Source organism: Pezoporus occidentalis, unplaced genomic scaffold (genome assembly GCF_034315485.1).
Source record: "Pezoporus occidentalis ecotype Australia unplaced genomic scaffold, CSIRO_AGI_Poc_V1 ctg44, whole genome shotgun sequence".
NCBI lineage: Eukaryota > Metazoa > Chordata > Aves > Psittaciformes > Psittacidae > Pezoporus > Pezoporus occidentalis.
Window position 1 is genome coordinate 4,644,495 of NW_026915769.1, and position 18,466 is coordinate 4,662,960.

The 18,466-nt window shown below is 44.0% G+C and overlaps 1 protein-coding gene and 1 long non-coding RNA gene across 4 annotated transcripts in view; both read left to right on the forward strand.

Annotated features, from left to right (window-relative positions):
• Positions 1-18,466, forward strand: part of LOC134172126 (uncharacterized) — a 447,287-nt gene that overhangs the window by 93,331 nt on the left and 335,490 nt on the right. The gene's annotated exons all lie outside the window — the stretch shown is intronic.
• The window catches only part of ETV6 (ETS variant transcription factor 6), a 133,327-nt gene that overhangs the window by 83,762 nt on the left and 31,099 nt on the right, over positions 1-18,466 (forward strand). For all 3 annotated transcript variants that reach the window (XM_062634956.1, XM_062634954.1, XM_062634955.1), the window contains one exon: positions 16,271-16,435. In XM_062634956.1, the coding sequence (XP_062490940.1) occupies positions 16,372-16,435 (64 nt within the window). In that variant the 5' untranslated portion in view covers positions 16,271-16,371. The remainder of the gene's footprint in view (positions 1-16,270; positions 16,436-18,466) is intronic.

Below are 18,466 nucleotides of genomic sequence, written 5' to 3' on the forward strand. Positions count from 1 at the left end.
CCTGATGAAGTGGGGAGAGAAGGAAAAAGAAGAGAAAAAATATATGCAAAGCCACTTGGGTAGAGTTATGCAAATGACCTTATCAGGGCAAGCAAAAGGCTTCTCCATTGTGTCTGCCAATTAGGAAATAGCTGCTATGGACATATTCAACTCCCTCTTCTTGAGGAGATGCAGCTTTAGCCTGTCATGTTGGCAGTCACACCATGACAGGAGATTAAAAATTATCTTCTCTTTTATGTCTTTTTAAGGGGTTGGCAGAGATGCCAAATGAATCCTGGATGGGGCAAGCACCCTGATGGTATCCCAGTACCATTTTTTCAGTTTCATATGGATTCTAGCAAACCAAGAGAGCAAAGAAACCACTGGGCTTTGACGGGGATACAGAAATATTCCCAGATTTCTTTGGGAACACTGGTGTCTCTCCATTCTGACTCCCATTCTGAGAAGAGAAAGAAAGAAGTAACACTTCCTGCTGTTCAGCCCAGCTCAGCCTGCCTGGTCCAGGTGTGCTGTTCTCTCTTTCTCTTACCTCTGATGATTAAATCCAATGTCACAGTTGATCAAGCTGAAGGGAAACACAAGAAAGCAGCATCTGATCTTATGCAGTGTTTTCCAAACACCAAAATGTGTAAGGATTCATGAAGTGTTTTGGTAATTAACACGAAAGGAAGACGTTATGTTCAAAATGAGTAACCCAAACCTGATATTGTGGGAAACATTTCTCTCCCTTTTGGTGCCTTGCATACTACTCAGCGCTGCAGCTAAATTGTCAACATCACCACTGATTTCCACAGGAGGTGCAGACATACTTTTCAGGATTCAAAGTCACTGTTTTCAAAAGTTTGAGCAGGCATTAACTGGTCACTCATTTAACATTCACCTTGGTGGAATAAGTCCATGGGCAGTATGATATGTTCATAAGGATTTTTCATAGCTAGGGTTTGAGTGTGCCTGAATTGTCTGGAGGCAGCTGGAGGGTACGGTGAGACGAATGGGTTGGCTGAAGTGTTACACTCTGGATTGGGTGCACACCCTGAGGGTGCATCCAGTTTGTTAATGTTGCTTTATTCAAGTCGCTGCTTCCCAGGCTTAAAAGATAACCGTGTGAGTAGCATTACTTAAGCAAGAGGGCAAAGACTGAAAAAACAGTGGGATATTCCTGCATGTTAAAGCAGAGCAGGATGCAAAAATAAGAACCCAAACAATTTGTCTTTCTCTCCTCATCCTTATAGTGAGAGAGAGAACATCCCACGTAGAAGTACAGGATTTAGTGGAGGCTGGGAAGAGTTGGCAGAAATGTGTGCACTGGAAATGCCAGGGTGCAGAACTGTGGGACCAGCCAACCCAGCAGGATGCTGCAGATTGAGGTGTTCCTCAGTACCCAACAAAACCCCTGAGCTTTGAATGTCCTTCTTGTTGTATGGAGATGCAGGCTGTGCAAAAAAATCAACTTGGGCGTTCAGAACAGTGACCTGAACTAGAGAGAGATAGGAATTTTGATGCAGGGGAGCTGTGCTTCCTCTGTCCCAGTGAGGGTTGGCACTGCATCAGCCTGTGTGAACAATACAGTGTGGAGAGCTGAGTTCATGTATGTGTCTTTGGCAAAAACAGGAGAAAAAGAACCGTGTCTCAGGAAATGCTGGTACTTCATGTGCAGCTTTGGGCTAAGTGCTCTGCTGATGTACCCTCTGCCATGAAAATCCCTTCTCTGAACACAAAACTGAAGAGGCAGCAAGATGCTGAGATACACAGAAAGATCTAAGTGGGCATTGTCTTGGACTCTTTGGCTTTATTAATGCTTCAATCCACTCTTGGATCCCTTCTTTGTTGTTGGGTTTTCAAAATACTTTTTTCTTCAAAGCTACTTCCTATATGGAGTTTTTAATGCCTCTTACTGAGAACAACCTGTTTCCCAATATCATTTCTTTAGGTTAGCAATTGTTATAATTGCTGCAAGGATGGCATTTAGCAAGGAAGGGGAGGCAGTGAAGCGACACTTGTTCTGCATGCCAGCCCTTCTCTTACACATAGAGACTCACTTCTGGGAGAGACGGGGGAAAACCAGAATAACAGTGCTGTGATGGAGTTTTGTTCAGCACACGCTGCTCACTCCTTGTTTTCTTTCTGATAACACCAAGGTATTTACATGCAAACAAAAGACTCCTCTTGCCAAATAAGCCTCCTCCTCCTACCTGATTCCGTCAGCAGAGCTGCAAAAGCATGACTGTGACAGCACTAAATGAATAAGGGTGAGGTTGGGCAGACAAAAGAGATCTCCTCCTCATGCGATGTGCACACCTCGGGTACTGGGGAAAATGGAAATCTAGACAAAATTCAAAGCAAGACATCAGCAAAACATCTTGTTGAACATTAATCATGGTGGTTTCTTCTGAGAATGAATCTTCAAGTGAAGTAATGTTTCAGGACCTACATTAACAAATTTGATTGGAGCAGGGAAGAGACAATATTGAACAGGACCAACCCAACAGTTGCCCATTCCTGCTGCTTCAGAGGAGGGTGTAAGAAAGAAATGCAACAATTTATTTAAGAGTAAACCAGCCCACAAAGAAGCCTTTACCTGAATTTCCACTGTTTGCATATCCAGACACCTGAATAACAGGGGTGTAAATCTTTTCTGAAACGGCATCCATGCCCTCAGAAACTCTGCATGGTGTCAAACTGTGTTTTCATGAACATGCAGTATTTGAGTCCATATGCTCTATGTTTATTATCTGTCAGAGTGGTGTGAGACATCTAGAGTCTGCAGATTTTTTCAGGGCTTCATGGGAAAATTTTTGGCACTTTGCATTCCCTAATGTCATTTTGTGTGAAATTGCTGAAGAAGACTTCTCCCCCCACCCCTCAAATTGACAGTGTGCCCATGTCTGCATTTCTGTACCATGCTGTCAGTGCTAAGCCAGTTGACCCCAGTCATGTGAAAAAATCAAAACCATGTTAATAAGCAAAGCGTTTTACAGAAGTAGTTTTCCACTAGTAGCTTGTTAAGAAGAAAGGAAAGACCTGGAATGTCAACTTGCTTTGCACTAACAGCGTGTATCTATTAACTTAGTAATTTCTGTAGTGTAAGAATTAGAAAAACAGGCATGAAACAAAAAGTTAGAGCGACTTGAAAAATTAGGTTACAAGGGATCCTTTCTTCAAGACATAGTTCACTATCCTGTCCTTATGTGCATGTCTGCTTCCTACCTTCTTACTTCTCAAATTTGTCTTTCTACTTGCCCCGCTCGTACAGGTGCACACTTTGATCCACAGTCTGGAAGGTTTATAATCTGTGCATTCCTGTTGCAGTCTGGATTTGGCTTGTGTGCTGTAGTTACAAAGAAACTTCCCTTCCTCTAACCTAATATCAAACAGAATTTCCACTATTTGCTATTGCTGGTACGGTTGTCAAAATCAGCTTTCATGCGGACTTTATTTGTGACACGGTTGGCTTAACCAAAGAGAGGATATCCAGTCAAGTAGGGCAGCAGATAACCACAGCAGGTAGCTAAATTCAGACAAGTCCAGGCGCATGACCAGTAGGTCCATATTGTGGATTTTTAAGGAGATGTTCCGTCTTGTGCAAGTTGGTTGTGAATCAGTCTTCCCAGGAGAGCAGAAACTTGAGATGACTTGGAGGTTATGATACAAAAGAATGAAGCTAAACTGGTTTGGACATTGTAAACCAAGCAAGTCTTGAAGCACTGGAAAAATAGAAGAGAAATTGCTACTTGATAGAGGCACCTCTGTTGCTTTCCTAACTTCAACGTGATTGTGTGAGATTTTGTGGACAGAAGTGGTGTGTGAACAGATAACACCTATGAATCTGTATTTCTGCAAAGATATGTAATTTGACAAGTGTCCCTCACAGAGCTGGTTGAACTTTGCCAAAATATGGGGGATTTTAATTAGACAAGTTGATGAAAAAGTGTTCTAACTACATTTTCACAATATCCACTTAGTAAAAAGTATACGAGGATTCCAGTAGTTTCACTTGGTTCCTAGGGAGACCAGCATTGTATGCACATCATCATGCTGTTCCCTATGATTCGATTCTATGATTCCCTCTCCTGTGTATATTGCTGTGTCCTCCAGGCAGGGACTCCTCTTTATTCACTGTTTTATACTACCTGGCACAACTGCCAGCCATGCCCAAAAGCCATTAGATGTTACTAAATGTTTCTGACAGGGGATATAATTTGATTCTCTTTCACAGTACTTAAAATAAGAAAAATAAGGTTGCTACCCCTCAGCCCTTCAAAGGAGGGGGCACTGTTAGTGGGACTGAGAGGGGTAACTTTCTCACCCTTTCCTGTCGTCACAGCTCCTCAGCTGATCCCATCTCAGCTCTGGGGCTCCCAGCTGCAGCGTACAATGCCCCTCTCAAGAGACAGAAATTCCCTTTCCATCAGTCCGTCTGCAGTAGTTTGTTGGTGATAGCAAGCACCGCGATGGCTGTCTTTCCTGTAGGAAAGGAAGGGTGGAAAGAAGGACAGCACAAGATAGCTTCACTGACATTGAGGTTACTAGGTGTCTATACTAGCACAATAGGTTTAGAGGATATTAAGAATTGTTAATCTGCGATAGTATCAGTTACCCATTGTTACCAGTATGCAGTTTCTCTCACAGCACCTTTACCTTTGCAAGAAACCTGTAAAGCAGGATGAGACACATCCTCCTTGTGAATTATCTCATCCATTTGTTTTCCTTTTCATGAAGCTTGATCCTCTACTGGAAATGCGTAGGTAAATTATTTGCCTGTATTGACATTGCAATAATTTTTCCAGCCCTGGAAGCAAGCCTTTCTCTGTGACATCATCAAGAGTAAACTTAGGCAATACAGCAAGCCTATGCATTTTTCAGTGACATTAGATGTTCTATAACAATACTAGCTGAAGCATTTCCTCCCCTCTCTGTCATCACATCCAGCTGTTATTCCTTTTGCAATTTGCTACCTTTCTGCCAGTTGTGTTGACCTAACTGTTAGTGCAGCTCTTAATCAGCTCACAAAGATGATCTGGCAGAAACCAATGCGCGTATATACATAAGTACAGATTATCTCTCTCATCAAGATCACAGAATAGCTCCTCCACCAATTGCACTGGCACATTGAAGGAGCAGGCAGAAGACAATACGAAGTCAGCATTGCCACTGAACAGCATACTGTCTGAGCTGTGGACTGGTTTGAAGGACAGTACAGTGACTGCAGACATGCCAGCACTGAGACAGAAATCATTTTCCCTTTTATTCTAATATACCCAGTTCAGGAGGGGGCATATTTCCCTCAAGCTCAGGACTCCAGCAAGACACTTGTGAAGCTGCAGAAAAGAAACTAAATGTGTGTGTTTCTGAGATCCAGGGCTGTCACAGAGAGAGAGCCATAGCTCACACAACTGTGTATCTGCCCTGCAGGCAGAGGTGAGTCGGTGTCACAGCTGCCCAGAATTTGCTGACGCCATAGTACCCCAGTCTTCAGCATGAATTAGTCACCATGGTGTCAGGCAGGCTATGCTGAACATGCAGCGTATGTTCCTTGTCCTTGCTGTAGTTGGCACCTCAGGGAGCTAGTTCAGAGAAGCACCCCAGGGATGCCTGCAAGTGCTGCGGCCATGGCTTTGTGCAGCCTGCATAAGGCTTTGAGACACACAGCATTCTATCTCCCATGGATCTTGCCTGTTGTCCCAATTAAGAAACTTGATTTCTGATTCTTTGGGAAATATTTTCATATGGCCCCAAACAGAAGTAATGCTTCAACTTCATAAGACTTATTATTGCAAAGAAATAATAAGTGGAAGCCAGCTGGGTTTGGGGGCCTGATATGAGAAGTTAGTGGGTGCGCTGACTAGCTTCTGAGCAAGCAGGAGTTAAACCCTGGAGGGGAAGCAATTCTCAAGCTGCAGCAAGGATAATCATGATAATTTATCATCTGATAATCAAAGAGCACACACTTAATTTGTTCTCATTATCAATGTATTTCAAGCACAAGTACTTAAGTACAAGAAGCCTTTCTGTGCACAAGTTGCACTGGAAGTGTAGAGATAAAGGTGCCCATGCAAATGCAATGCAGTTATACTTCTTCTCAACGGGTAATGTGTTTTTGTGGAGTTTGGAGTCCACCTTAGTGGCCTCCTTGTCCCCCTGGATGTGGAAAAGGACCCCCAGCATCAAGTTGTTGTAAACACTTGACCTTTCTCTAGGACATCAGTGTCTTCTTGGAGAAATGACTGACAGTTTTTAAGAGCTGCAGGGATTTAGTTCATTAAGGAGCCATCAAGAAATGAAGCTAAATCAGGAGTTTTTAATCATGTCAGAACTCTGGTTTGCAGCATCTTGGGAGTGGGAAATGTCTGCAGCATGCTAAGAGCAGGTTTTTACCTCCTCTTCTGAAGCCCAAGATGTGTTTTGGAACTGAGTACAGTGTGCAGCCTCCTGAGCTGTAATTTGCACCATTTCCCCCAGTTATTTAATATTTAATGTCACCTGAAGGCAGGTTTTCGCATAAAGCATAGAACTCATATACTGGTGGATTGAAAAAGACTTTTATAGCTCTTCTGGATGGAGTCTGAAGGAGAATGCCGGCATAAGCAAGAGTCAGAGGTCCAGAAGTGAAATCAGTTACAGTAGATGTATGACATGCTTTTACCACATGCTGGTGGTAAAATTTTCGCTACACTGATTTGCTTAATGGTTACAGGCAAAGTAAGCCATGGCTCCAAAATCTGTGCTGCCAAAATCTGCTGCTTTTACAGTAGCAGCACAAATGCAGCTGTAGCGTGCAAGGCTTGGAGCCCCAGCACAGAGGAAGCCAACAGATGACATCTTGCTGTCACAGCATAGGCCGTTCTGTAGCGGAGCTGGCCTCACGTTCCCTGGAAACAGCCTGGAAAACATGCTCTTTGTGTACGCGCTCTCCCCTCCCCAACTCTCACAATCACAGTTGAGGTAGGAAACAAAGTTCCAGCCAAAATTCCTCAAGGGAAAGGGACCCAACTTCTTCAGGATGTGAGCCTCTGAGAACAAAATCTCCTTGTGAGAAGAAAGCAGCTTCTTAATACAGGAGGATTACAGTGTCTTGTTTTGTTGGTGGTGGTATTTTGTTGGCATGTGAAATGGAGGTTTCAAAACTTTCCACTTGATACAGCTATACAAAAAGTACTCCCTAACCTCTCTTTTCCAGAATGGTAGAATCACCTCTAAGTTTGCAGCCACTGTAAGATGGAGGTGACCTAGCTGGTGACAGGCTAGAGTAATAAACTGCTGAAAGGAACCATTTGATTTTTTTTCAACAGCTGTATTCATTGCTGCTAGCAACTGTTTCTTTGGGTTTTCACATCTTTCTGAAGTGTTGGTTAGGCACATAAAGCTGGAGCTTTGAGTTCCGTCACCAGCATTGCTGCCGCATACTGTAAGCACGGTAATAATCCAAACACCCGTCTTCACTGTACGGCAATTAGACAGCCGGCAAGAGACTTAAGTAAAACCATATGTAGGTCAAGACTACCAAGATCAATTTATTTTTAATTGCTTACAAATTTTCAACACCCCAGCCAGGGATCAAGGTTATTTTGTATCAAAGAAACAGCATGTATTGACAGTTCATTCTAATACAGGGTTTTACTTTAAAATTACTGTTGCCAGGATGCAGTAAGTAAGTGGCACAAAAAGCAGGAAGAAAAGTAGGTGTTAAGGACGTAAAGATGCTCTGCGTTTGTCCAGTTGTAAAGAGGAGCAGGGTATAGTTCCTGGATTTGATCCCTCCTGTAATAGATTCAGTGTATGAGCAGATGTCCAATGACTTTGTGCCTTACATCTATAAAACAGATATAACAGTCTAATCTCTCTGCAGTTGAAAGGCACTGTACAGTGTAGATGAGTATTTCTAATATCAGCAGTGGCTGTATCCAGTTCAGGAAGACTGAAAAGAATGTTTGTTAGACCTGAAGTTTGACCTGGATTAAGATAAATTGGGTTGAAACAATAAAGAGTTGCTGAGAAGAAAATGAAAGTTCTTAACAATCGCCTTGACTTCTGCTTGCAAAACTGCTTGCTTCTCACAGCATTGTCTTCTGAGCTAGCTAACCCATGCCACTGTTGGTGCTCAGCTGGCTTTTGTATAGGATGCAGTTTTTGCACATACAAGGGAAAAAGCAACAGAAGATGTTTCTTTCAGCTCCTTTTGGAAAGCAGTGTCTGCTTCATGGAAAACAGCCAACAATTGGTGGAGAAGGAGTCAGGAGTGGATTAAGACTATAACTGGGAGCAGATCCAAGCCAACATTTCCCCATCCCCCTGCCAGCTGCTTGTTTTGCACAGGCCTCTGGTAGGAATCCTGTGGTCACCTGCCCTCTCTGCCTGTGGGCACAACATGAGCAAATAGAGGGGTCTGGGACCCAAGCAAGTTCTTCGCTGAGTGCAGCCACCGCAGTAGTAGCTGACGCTTGCAGTGAGCTGTACAGCAGCACTGTGCTGTCCACAGCTCACTGACTCACGGTTACGCTCTGGTCTTCTCTGAATGTGGTGCCCAGATGCAAAAACCCAGCCTTCACCCTGCCCTGGAAGCAGAGCTCTTTTCAGGCTTTTAGGGAAGGTTTTGCAGACAACATGAAAGGAAGCTGGAGCTGTTCTGTGCAGGTCTTGAAAGCTGTTGGACATGGCTCATGGAACGAGTGCCTGGAAAGCAGGCTGGTCTTTTCATCACCTCTGTGGTTGCTCACTTGTTCAGCTGGTAGCTTTCCCCTTCCAGAACTTCAAACACTGGCCACTTCAGCATGCCTACCAACACCATTTATGTAGACTGGTTTGCCCCGTTCTGGGTGAATTCTCTTTTCAGGCCTCCAACTGCCTGTCAGCAGCAGGTAGACTGCTCCAGCATTGTAACATTTTCTGTGACTGATCCCAAAATGAGTCAGTTCACAGGATTACATCCTAAGGTCCACTTTTTCTGTAAGTTAACTCTAGAGGATGCAGGGGGAAGCACAGAGGCAGTTTTGGTTGATTTTGGTTACAAGAAATGAAGCACAACTGGCCACATTAAATGACTGGGTTGCTTGAGTTTTTATTCTGACATCAAGTCAGAATAGAAACTGAGGACTTCAGGAATTGGTCTGCAGTGTTGAGACTTCCCTGACTGTTTCTGGGGTTGGGGTCTTAGACATAGCTAAGTAATTTTGTGTAAGAGAGTTGACTTCATTTACTGACCTGTATCTGCAAAGAAAAGGGTTTGGCTATAGAGTGAGAAAGGATACATTCTTCATGTTGAATTCTGTAGAGTGTGGCCTTTCCTCCCTCCTTCACGCTTACAGAGTCTTCACATTTTGTGGGGGTTTTGTAGTGGTGACTTCATCTGCCATCATTTATCAGCAAGCTATCAGCCCAGAGAGCTAATTTAGAGTCCTGCTTGTGCATTTGATCAGCAAATGCAAACCATGTGTAATGTCAGCAGGTCAGGGGAGGTGATGGAACATGGGATTTTCACCTCAGTTCCAGAAAGGGCCATAGTTGCTTCCAGGAAGCAGAGCTTGGCACTGGGTGTGGGGAGTCGAAAAGATTTATTTCCCTGTATGAGAGCACAGAGCTTGATCATTCTAATCGAGCATTTTCCAATCAATATGTTTCTTACGGGCTTTCCAAAGGCTGCATTAGAAAAGCAATTTTATTTATTTTATGGCCCTGAAGCCCTAAGGGATTCGGGTGTGTCAACTTTCCATGGTCTCTGTACAGACAGTGAGAAGGGCTGGGTCACAGGACACTGTGCTAGCGAAGTCAGCATGAAACCCAGCCCAGTGCTGCACTAGGTTTGTCTCTGTAGACATCTACATATGCAGAGGCCCCAGAGCCAACACAGTGCATGGAGCATTACCTGCTCTTGTGCTGTACCTCTAATACCCTGCTCAACAGAGCAGCAGGAGACATGAGCCTGTGCCTTTTATTTCAGATACTACTGAAAAAGCTGTTTCGCCCTCTGTTCCCAGCAGTGTAGGAAGCTTCCCAAAGCCTTGTCATTCTGATTACAGGCAGTTTCAGACCTTTTTAAAGAACACGCAAGTCTCAGTGGCATCTCTCTTCCTGCATATCACGTGACTCCTCTGTTCCCTATCCACTCATTTTTTTCCTTAACAAGACCTGTAAAGGTGCATTTTCATCTGCTGCCATCCATTTCTCTTGTACTAGGTTGTACTCGCTTCCCAAATAATTTGCTCTGAGGATTAGCCAGGATTAACCTTTTCCATCTTTTCCACCTTTGCTTATCTCTGAACCTTGAAACTATAGAGTTAGGTCTGTGCTGTAGGCTGCGGCAATCCCTGCAGCCCAGCAGCAATGAATGGCCACTGCTTCACTACTTGGGTCAAGTAGCATTCACTGGAAAGAGCAAGTGCTCAGGAACATCACTGCTCACCAGACTTCTGTCCCCTACTCGTAACAGCAAGTGCATGGACCACCAGCGATACAGAGTTTTTCCTGTGGAAGGGATGTATCTTCCACATGTATCATTCCGCTAACCCGAGAAGTATCCCAGAAGTTAGTTATTTAGGCTGTCCATCTGCATGGGAAAAGCTAAATACACTACAGCTCTCTGTCACACATTCCCCTCCTCTGAGGAATTAGAAGGGCCTTCTGATAAAGCAGGGTCTTTAAATCTGCTTGTCTACCTTCAATTACAGAGGTAGTCTTGAGGAGCTACTGACTACCCTGTGGGTGGGAGCCTGCCAGTGCTGGTAGCCATGGGGAATGCACTTGCGGAAAGAGATTGCTGCAGCAACTGCAGCAGAGACAGAGTAGAATTCCTGCCTCAGGAGGACCTAAGCACCCACCTTAGGCTTTAATTTGAACCCCCTTCAGTGTGAATGGCACACTGCTGTTGAGCTCAGCGCAGCCCTTCTTGGCGAGCAGCGCGTCCTGGTTTGTGCTGTAAGGTTTGAGTGTGGTGTCAGAAAAGGGCCCTTGGTCTGCAGCAGCAATCAATACCTCTGAACAGGGAACCAGAGAGCAGCAGAGATGGCACCGTGGGAGTATTGAACTGCAGTCATTTGAAGAAGCTGTGCAGCGTTCTTGCACTTTTGAAGCATTACAGTTGTTAACTGGCCAAGCCCCATGACACCTCTTTGCATTTGGGTAGCCTGGCTTTCCAAACGAAGAAGTGAGAGAAGGAGGAGGACTCTTAAAGTTGTCCTGGCAGAGCTTGGGAGGTTGATTTGAATCTGATCCAATTTTTCCTTCAGACCATGTTGCCTTTATACAGAGCTGAAGAGAAAAAAACAACCTCATGTCCCTGTCCAGCTTGACATTCACCATGATTTGCAGAACCGTATATTGTGCTTTATGGGTAACATGGAAGAATTTTCTTAATAACAGAAAAGAGAGCTTCAGTTGCTAAAGAGCTGGTTGGTAGCAGACATTCTTCTCAACTCGTGCAGCATCATTTTCCCACTGAAGGCTACTGTCCTGTAGTCAGCTGGCCTGCCTGATGCTGCCGGTGGTGATGCATCTGTCCCTGGGTGTTTGGAACCAGCTGCTGATTTGCATGTGCTGGCCCCTTTGCTGTTTGCCCAACTGTAGTAAGTAGTTTTTGGCGTGGGAATGAGAACAATTCTGTCTGCTCTGCAGAAAGCAGGGATAAATAAGAGGTCTGTCTGTAACCCCTTCTCGCCTCATCATCCTGCCTGCCAGGCAGCCAGGTGTAAGCATAGAGTGCCTGGCCAAAGTGGAAGAAAAAGTTAGATAAAACTTACTGTGAACGCTGTTTCCACCATGCATGCTGTCCTGTGGTTGAGTCCTCATACTGAAACTGAAACAGAACAGCAGCTCTCGGTGGGTACTGTACATTTAGCATTGGATTTGTGTCTTCAGATTGTTCCAAAATGAGTCAAGATGAAAAAAGCCTACGGTACATTATACTTCATGTTTTAGATGTATCTGTTACATACATTGAACGTAGCAACTCATACTGTAAAACAAATATTCTGTCTTCCAAAGCAGCGATGCTGAGTATGAGTGCTTCGCAAGATTCAAGGTTGGCTACATCTCTTCAAAAATCAAAGTTGTAACCCCCCAGAAGTTTGTGGTCAGATGCAAATACCACTGGCTGTGTAGTTTTACGTGCAGAAGATTATACTAGGTGAGCAAAACACTCAGTATTTCCAACCTCAAGTTTCCTGAGGGGTTCACTGTCAAAAAGAGTGAACTCTTCAGAGACCATCAGCTTATCACCTCTTCAACAGAACAATACATTATACTGCATGCATGTGTGCATGTCTACCAGTGTAAGTGCTTAAACAAACCTAAACAAGTTGACTGGCTACTTCAAGGTGTAAATTACCCCATCAGCCCCTCTTCATTGTACTTCTTTTTGCTGGCCACAAATAGGAACAGAGTGGATTGCCTCTGCAATACAGATGGTTATCAGCTTGTGCCCTGCAGCATGAGAATTGATAGCTCTCATCATTTACAAGGTAGATAGCTCAAGAGGTGTTAGAAACAGGATTTCAGTGAGGAAAAAAGCAGCAGACATAGATAATCTATTAAAGACACTAGTGCAGGAGCCTGTGGCATTAGAAAGGTGACCACTAATTTTGCTCTCTGTTTAATGTATATGAAGCTGTCAGATCATAAACATGTCTATAAATCATTGTATTTTACTCTGCTGAAAGTGGTGCTTGGAAGCTCTCAGAAGACAGGCTAGAGAATGGACCTCTCAGAGACAGATAATGGTTTACATGGCTTTGGCTAACCTGCTTTCAGCTGTTAAGTTCAAGAAGTTTTTGCTGGTTATTTTTTGCTAGGCAGGTAGGGAGACCAAGGTTGAGAATGCTTGCCAGATTTCATCCAGCAGAGCAGCAGCAGAGATGAGAGCAGAGCCAAGTCTGACTCCCAGGTCACTATTTACCCTATGAAGTCTGTGGTGAGGGCAGACTGGGAGAAAGGCATCATCCCCCATATCTGATCCACACCTACCAAAGGCAGCAAAGCCTTCACACTGATTCCAGCAGTGAGTTCAGCAGGCAAAACTATGTTTTGTAGCACAGCACTAATTTTCCTCACTTTATTCTGCTTGGTAAGTACCTTTGTTAGCTGAAGACAATGCTGTTAGCTTTCACAGAGAATAAAACTGGAGAGATAAAAAGAACCTATTTTCTTCTGCTATGGGCATGACAATAAAAAAGAAGATGGAGAGGGGAAAATAAGAAACAGCATCTAAAAGGAAAAATGTAAGTGGGATTAGTTTTTCTTTCATGGAGAGTACAGGAAAACATTTTCAGGACCTACTGATAGCTATGTGTGCTGTACTATAAAGTCCCTTCAGCTGCAAAGCCAACCCTCTCATGCCCTTGTTTTCACAAGCCCAACTGCTTCTTTTTAAGAAAGGGCAAAGGAGGTGGAGTATCAGTTTAGTAAATGCTGTACTGCACACGAAAGAATTACTTTTTGAATGGTAGTTTCCGAAGCACTTTCAACAACACCGGCCTCCACCCCCAGAATAGCCTCCGCCAGTGACCGAATTGGTTAGGCCTCACAAAGCAAGTGGGCATGGAGTGAAGGCAGGCAGCTAAACAGAGGCTTTGGAAGAAATTTAACTTCCCAGGAAAACAGCAGAGCCAGGAGGGAGGGAAATGGGAGGAGAGGTGATCAGGCTAGGGAAAAGCTGTGAACTTACTTTATGGCACTTTGTGTCTTCCAAACACAATGTGTTTGTAAGTAAGGCTCTTGTTAGTGACAGCCAAGCTGAACTAGGCGGCCTGCTTGCTGATCCCCAGTAACTAGAAGCCAAATGGTTCTAGGTCATACTACGCTGGGGCTTTTCTCATGAGCTTCAGATGTGCTGCTGAAACCCAGCAGAGACCTGATTCGCAGTGTGAACTTTTGGGTCTGTTCCAGAGTTGCCACGTGGTAGTCCCAGTCACTGCAGCTTATTTGGCTCTTCTGGGTCTAGCGATGATCAATCCAAACCTCTCTTTGGACATATTTTTGTATTAGTTGAACGGAAGGGGAAAATACGCTGTTACCAGCACATGGGAAACATTGATCTGTGTTTGTACAGCAAATGATTGATTACGTTGTTATCAATAAGGGAATATGCACCTCACGTGAAGTTATCATACAGCTCTGTCCGTGTTGGCCTGATTTTCCCAATGATGTTTCGTTTTGGTCCTCATCTTGTGGAGTACATGTCAGAAATCAAGTTAGATTTCCATGTGCTAGTTTTAGGCAGTTTGTCACTTGCATGACATGGCAAGGTGGAAAGAAACTGTGCATGAGCATTTCAAGCACTCCTCAGATAGGCTTGTAAAATCTTTCATGTATTGTGGTCTGGCTGTATCACGTCTGACTTCTTTCTCTTTTAACTGCAGTCAGTATACATGCTGCCCAGCAGTGGCATGGGGTCTGGAGTGTGTTCTCTGCAGGAATAGCCCTGTAGTCGGTGAAAGATGGACCTCATTCTCGCATTTTAGATGGTGGTTTCCATGTATCTGAGCAGGTCTACACCTCACCCCACTCCTTATAAAAAGAAAGGTCCTGCAGAAAACTCTGACCTCAATAATCAGACCCTAATTCAGTGGGAGGAGAATTTAAGTCCTTCATGAGTAAATAAATAAATGCTACTTCTTGTTCCTGTGTGGTACATAATACAGTGCTTAAGGGGCAGTTGAAAGCCAATGGGAATTCTTGCTGCTGCCATGCAGACGTCTCTTCCTTAGGTCAGCTCTGACCTGTTCTCAGGCTTGATCTCAATTCCTTTTCCGACTGAGATTCAGTTCTGTATACAGCTGTGGCTCTGGGACTTTCCAAAGCTGCCGTCTGGGAATCTGGTATAGCAGCAGAATGCAATTCACTGCCTGTGACCTCTTGCTGAAACAGAAAATAGGGTTGCCTGTCTATTAAAGAGGTAAAAACCAAAACAAAACAGTGGTACAACTCTCCCAGGTTTCTTTTAGTGCTTGGTAGGAGGAGGGTAATCAGATCTCAGAGAACGGTGTGCCAGGAAGGAAATTTCTTCCCATGTGCAGCATACAATCAGCCAGGTGCTGCAATATGAGGAAGGAAAGTTCGTCTTCCTCTGAAGTGTAAGGTATTAGCCCCTGCCAGAGGCTGTGTACCAGAGATCTGATCAGATACAGCAAATTTTGTGTTCCTATGCACAGTTTGAAGCTTTGTAGCAAGTCAAACAATGAGTCATCTCATGAGGGGGAAAGGAAAAGAAAGCTTTTTTTCTCCCAATGGATTGGAGATAATCTCTCTACCTGGGTATAAACAGCTCTTCACCCTGCTGCCTTCTGTCTCCAGGGATGAAGCTATTTTAGATTTGTCTGGAAAACAGATATTGAATTGTCACACCTCACAGGCTGATCTGCCTGAGCCTAGTAAAGGTAGCAGGCAAAAGGTGTTTGACTTTCATGGTACCTTGGTTGGGCCCCTGTGAGTAAACACAGTAGACTAGACTGTATATGCTGTAAGAGCTGGCTGGGAGAAATGGAGTGCCAGATTTTCTTTCTTCTCTCTGTGCCCAAACTGAACATACCTGCTGTTTTACTATAAAATGGAACACCACTCTTCTATGGACAGAGTTACATTGTAGTATTTTATACCTATGCAGGAAACACAAGCTAAAGCAGTGCTGAAGATGCCACAGCCTCAGCACTTCTGTTCCTCTCCAGTGTTGGGAATAACACCTGCTAGCACAATAGCGTCTGTAGGAGTGGTGGGCCAGTCTGAATACACCTTTCTCAACCATACCCATACTGATAACCACTTGCATAAGCAGCCCTTCTTTACAGACCCCAGACACCTAAAAGGTCATACAGGCATAGCTCTCTGGCATCTGCTGTGTGAGCTATTGTTCTTCATCAATGACTTTACAAGGGGCATGAGGAGAGAGCATACCTCTGTTCTAGGAAAGGATACACACCGAGGATGGATGGGGTCAAGGACTTTGCCTCCTGACTGCTCTGCACCTCAGAAGAAGCAGTGGGAAGAAAGTTCCATTTCACAGTGGAAACCTGGAATGGAATAATGTCCTAGAAGCTTGTTTCAGGATGTTGAGGTAGTTCTTGTTTCTCGGTATGTCACAGATAAACCAAGGTGCCTAAACTAATGAAATATTTCACAGTCCAGTGCTTAGAGTATTTCTGCGTGAACATGACATGCCTTTCCTGTACCTTCCCCTGAGACTTTGCAAGTTATGGTGTGGGGAGAAGGGAGGATTCATTGATGTTTGTCTGTATTCCCATGCCTTGTCTCAATTTGGTAACAAAATTGTGATCTCTTCCTGCCATAGGTTTGCAGCCTGTTTACTGGAGCAGGGATGATGTGGCACAGTGGCTCAAGTGGGCAGAGAAGGAGTTTTCCTTGAGGCCAATTGAGAGCAGCACTTTTGAGATGAACGGCAAGGCTCTGCTGCTTCTGACCAAAGAGGACTTTCGCTACCGGTCTCCTCATTCAGGTAAGGATTATTTACAGAAGCTGTGATTGAAAAGAGGGAGGAAGCTGCCAAGAAATCTGGAGAGGATCAGAGCAGGAAATGGTCACATTTGTTGGTGTGGACTGGGTGAGGGGAGGGAGGACAGAAACACATTGTATGGGGCAAGGAGGGAATGAAACCCTGATACACCTGAGTTGTAAGCAAATTTTAATGCAAATTCAAACCTAAATATCGAATCCATTTCTAGTTAAACCTCCCTGTAAAAGTCCCAGAAAGCAACCTTCTCTGGCAGCACTTTTTGACATTTGCTTTTCCCTGTAAAGGCTTATCTTTTCACAGACCCAACTACAGCAGGAAGTTAACCAAATGCTCCAGCCTCTTAAAGAAGCCCATATTAGCATTTTGCCTCACAGTTGGCTTGGCTGATGTGTTGCTAAAAGTGACTGCAAAACTCTTCCCTGGGGAACCTTTCCTCTGTTTCACAGCCCCTGTGGGCTTTACTTTACCTTATTCTCTCATCTTGTGCTGGAGTCCAGCCCAAGGCACAGCACAAACAGGTGTGTGAATCAGTCTGCTTATTGCTCAAATTATGTCTTCATTTATTCACAAAGAAGATGTAGAAATGTGTATATTGCCTGCCTGTATTTATATCCCCTGGGGTCTGTCTGCTCCAGTTTCACAGGCAGAGTAAGCTTCTGCCCTCCTTTGTCAGGGATGTTTAGCTAAATGTGATTTGTGAGCTTTTGTTTTGTGACCCTACAGGGTACTCCTCTTAAACATAAAGGCTCATAAGTCTGTCACCATAGGTGATCAGAGTTTGGACCAAGCAGTGACAGAATTGCCGTGAGGAGGTTCACTAGGTGCTGAAGTACAGCTGGTGCTGCTTGGATCCAGCTGATAAACAAGCCATGGCACTAATTCTGCACCAAGCTGCTTGGCAACTCACTGGAATGCATCCCCCCAACCATCGTCCTGCAGAATCTGCCTCACAAACTGTGGCCTATGTTTAGTGTATATAAAGTTTTATATGCATGTACTTTGAATCCAGGACTAATTTTGTATGGAAGGAAAGGCCAAACATTAATGTTTATTGACAGTGTAATGCAGTAGTGAAAACTGATGACTAGAAGCTTTGAATTGTTTCATTAGAAAATTAGCCCTGCTAAAGGCAAAAGAAGCATTGGAAGTAGGGATGTGGACAAGGATTGTAGGGGACACTTTTATGTATCTTGTCTGCAGCTCCCCTTATCATCCCAGTGCCTTGCTGCCTGCAAGTTATGCCCCTGCTCTTCCCCTTGTATGCTGTGAGGGCACTTGAAATTAGTAGGATCAAAATGTTTGTAGGCTGGAAATAGAGTGTTCCCAAAGAAGAACCTTTGGCTTGCAAAGCCTCCCTTTATGCAGAAGGTTAAACTCTTAGTTTTCTACATTTGGAATGAAATAACCAAACTAAAGACTTCCTCCTTTGCTTTGTCTCTCCTTCTTCTCTCCAGGTATTTCCCACTGATAATAAACCTTTTTGAGGACATCTGAGTCAGTCTTTAAAAATCTAGATGACTGTAGATAAAGGGACATTACCTCTGTATCTCCCAGATTATTAACTCTATGTGAAATTTAAGAACTATGAAGTAATGTTTGCCATAGAGGCATTAAGTTGTTCAAGATTGTAGCTGCATAAAAACTGTACCCTTGTCCCTCATGGCTAAACCAGGAGAACCGCATCTGCTCCCCAGAGCGGTCCTAGCAATAAAGTGGGCTCACAGCCCCACAGCTATTATCCTGTTTAGGGCTGGCCAGGGAAAGGAGGCAGCAGAGGAAGGAGAGTGAGAAATGCTTTTCACCTTCTTAACTAGCATTACTACATCTGGCTGGTGCAGAGACATAACTGTTTTGTTAGGTAAAAAAAATAAAGATAGCCAGGTTTATGGATGTTTTCACAGGTCTGTCAGGCCGAATCAAAAGAGGTACAAATTTGCTACCTTGTTGCTTGGAGTGTTACAGCACTAGTTATGATTTTATGGCACTGTTGCATTCAAGGATGCAAATTATGTG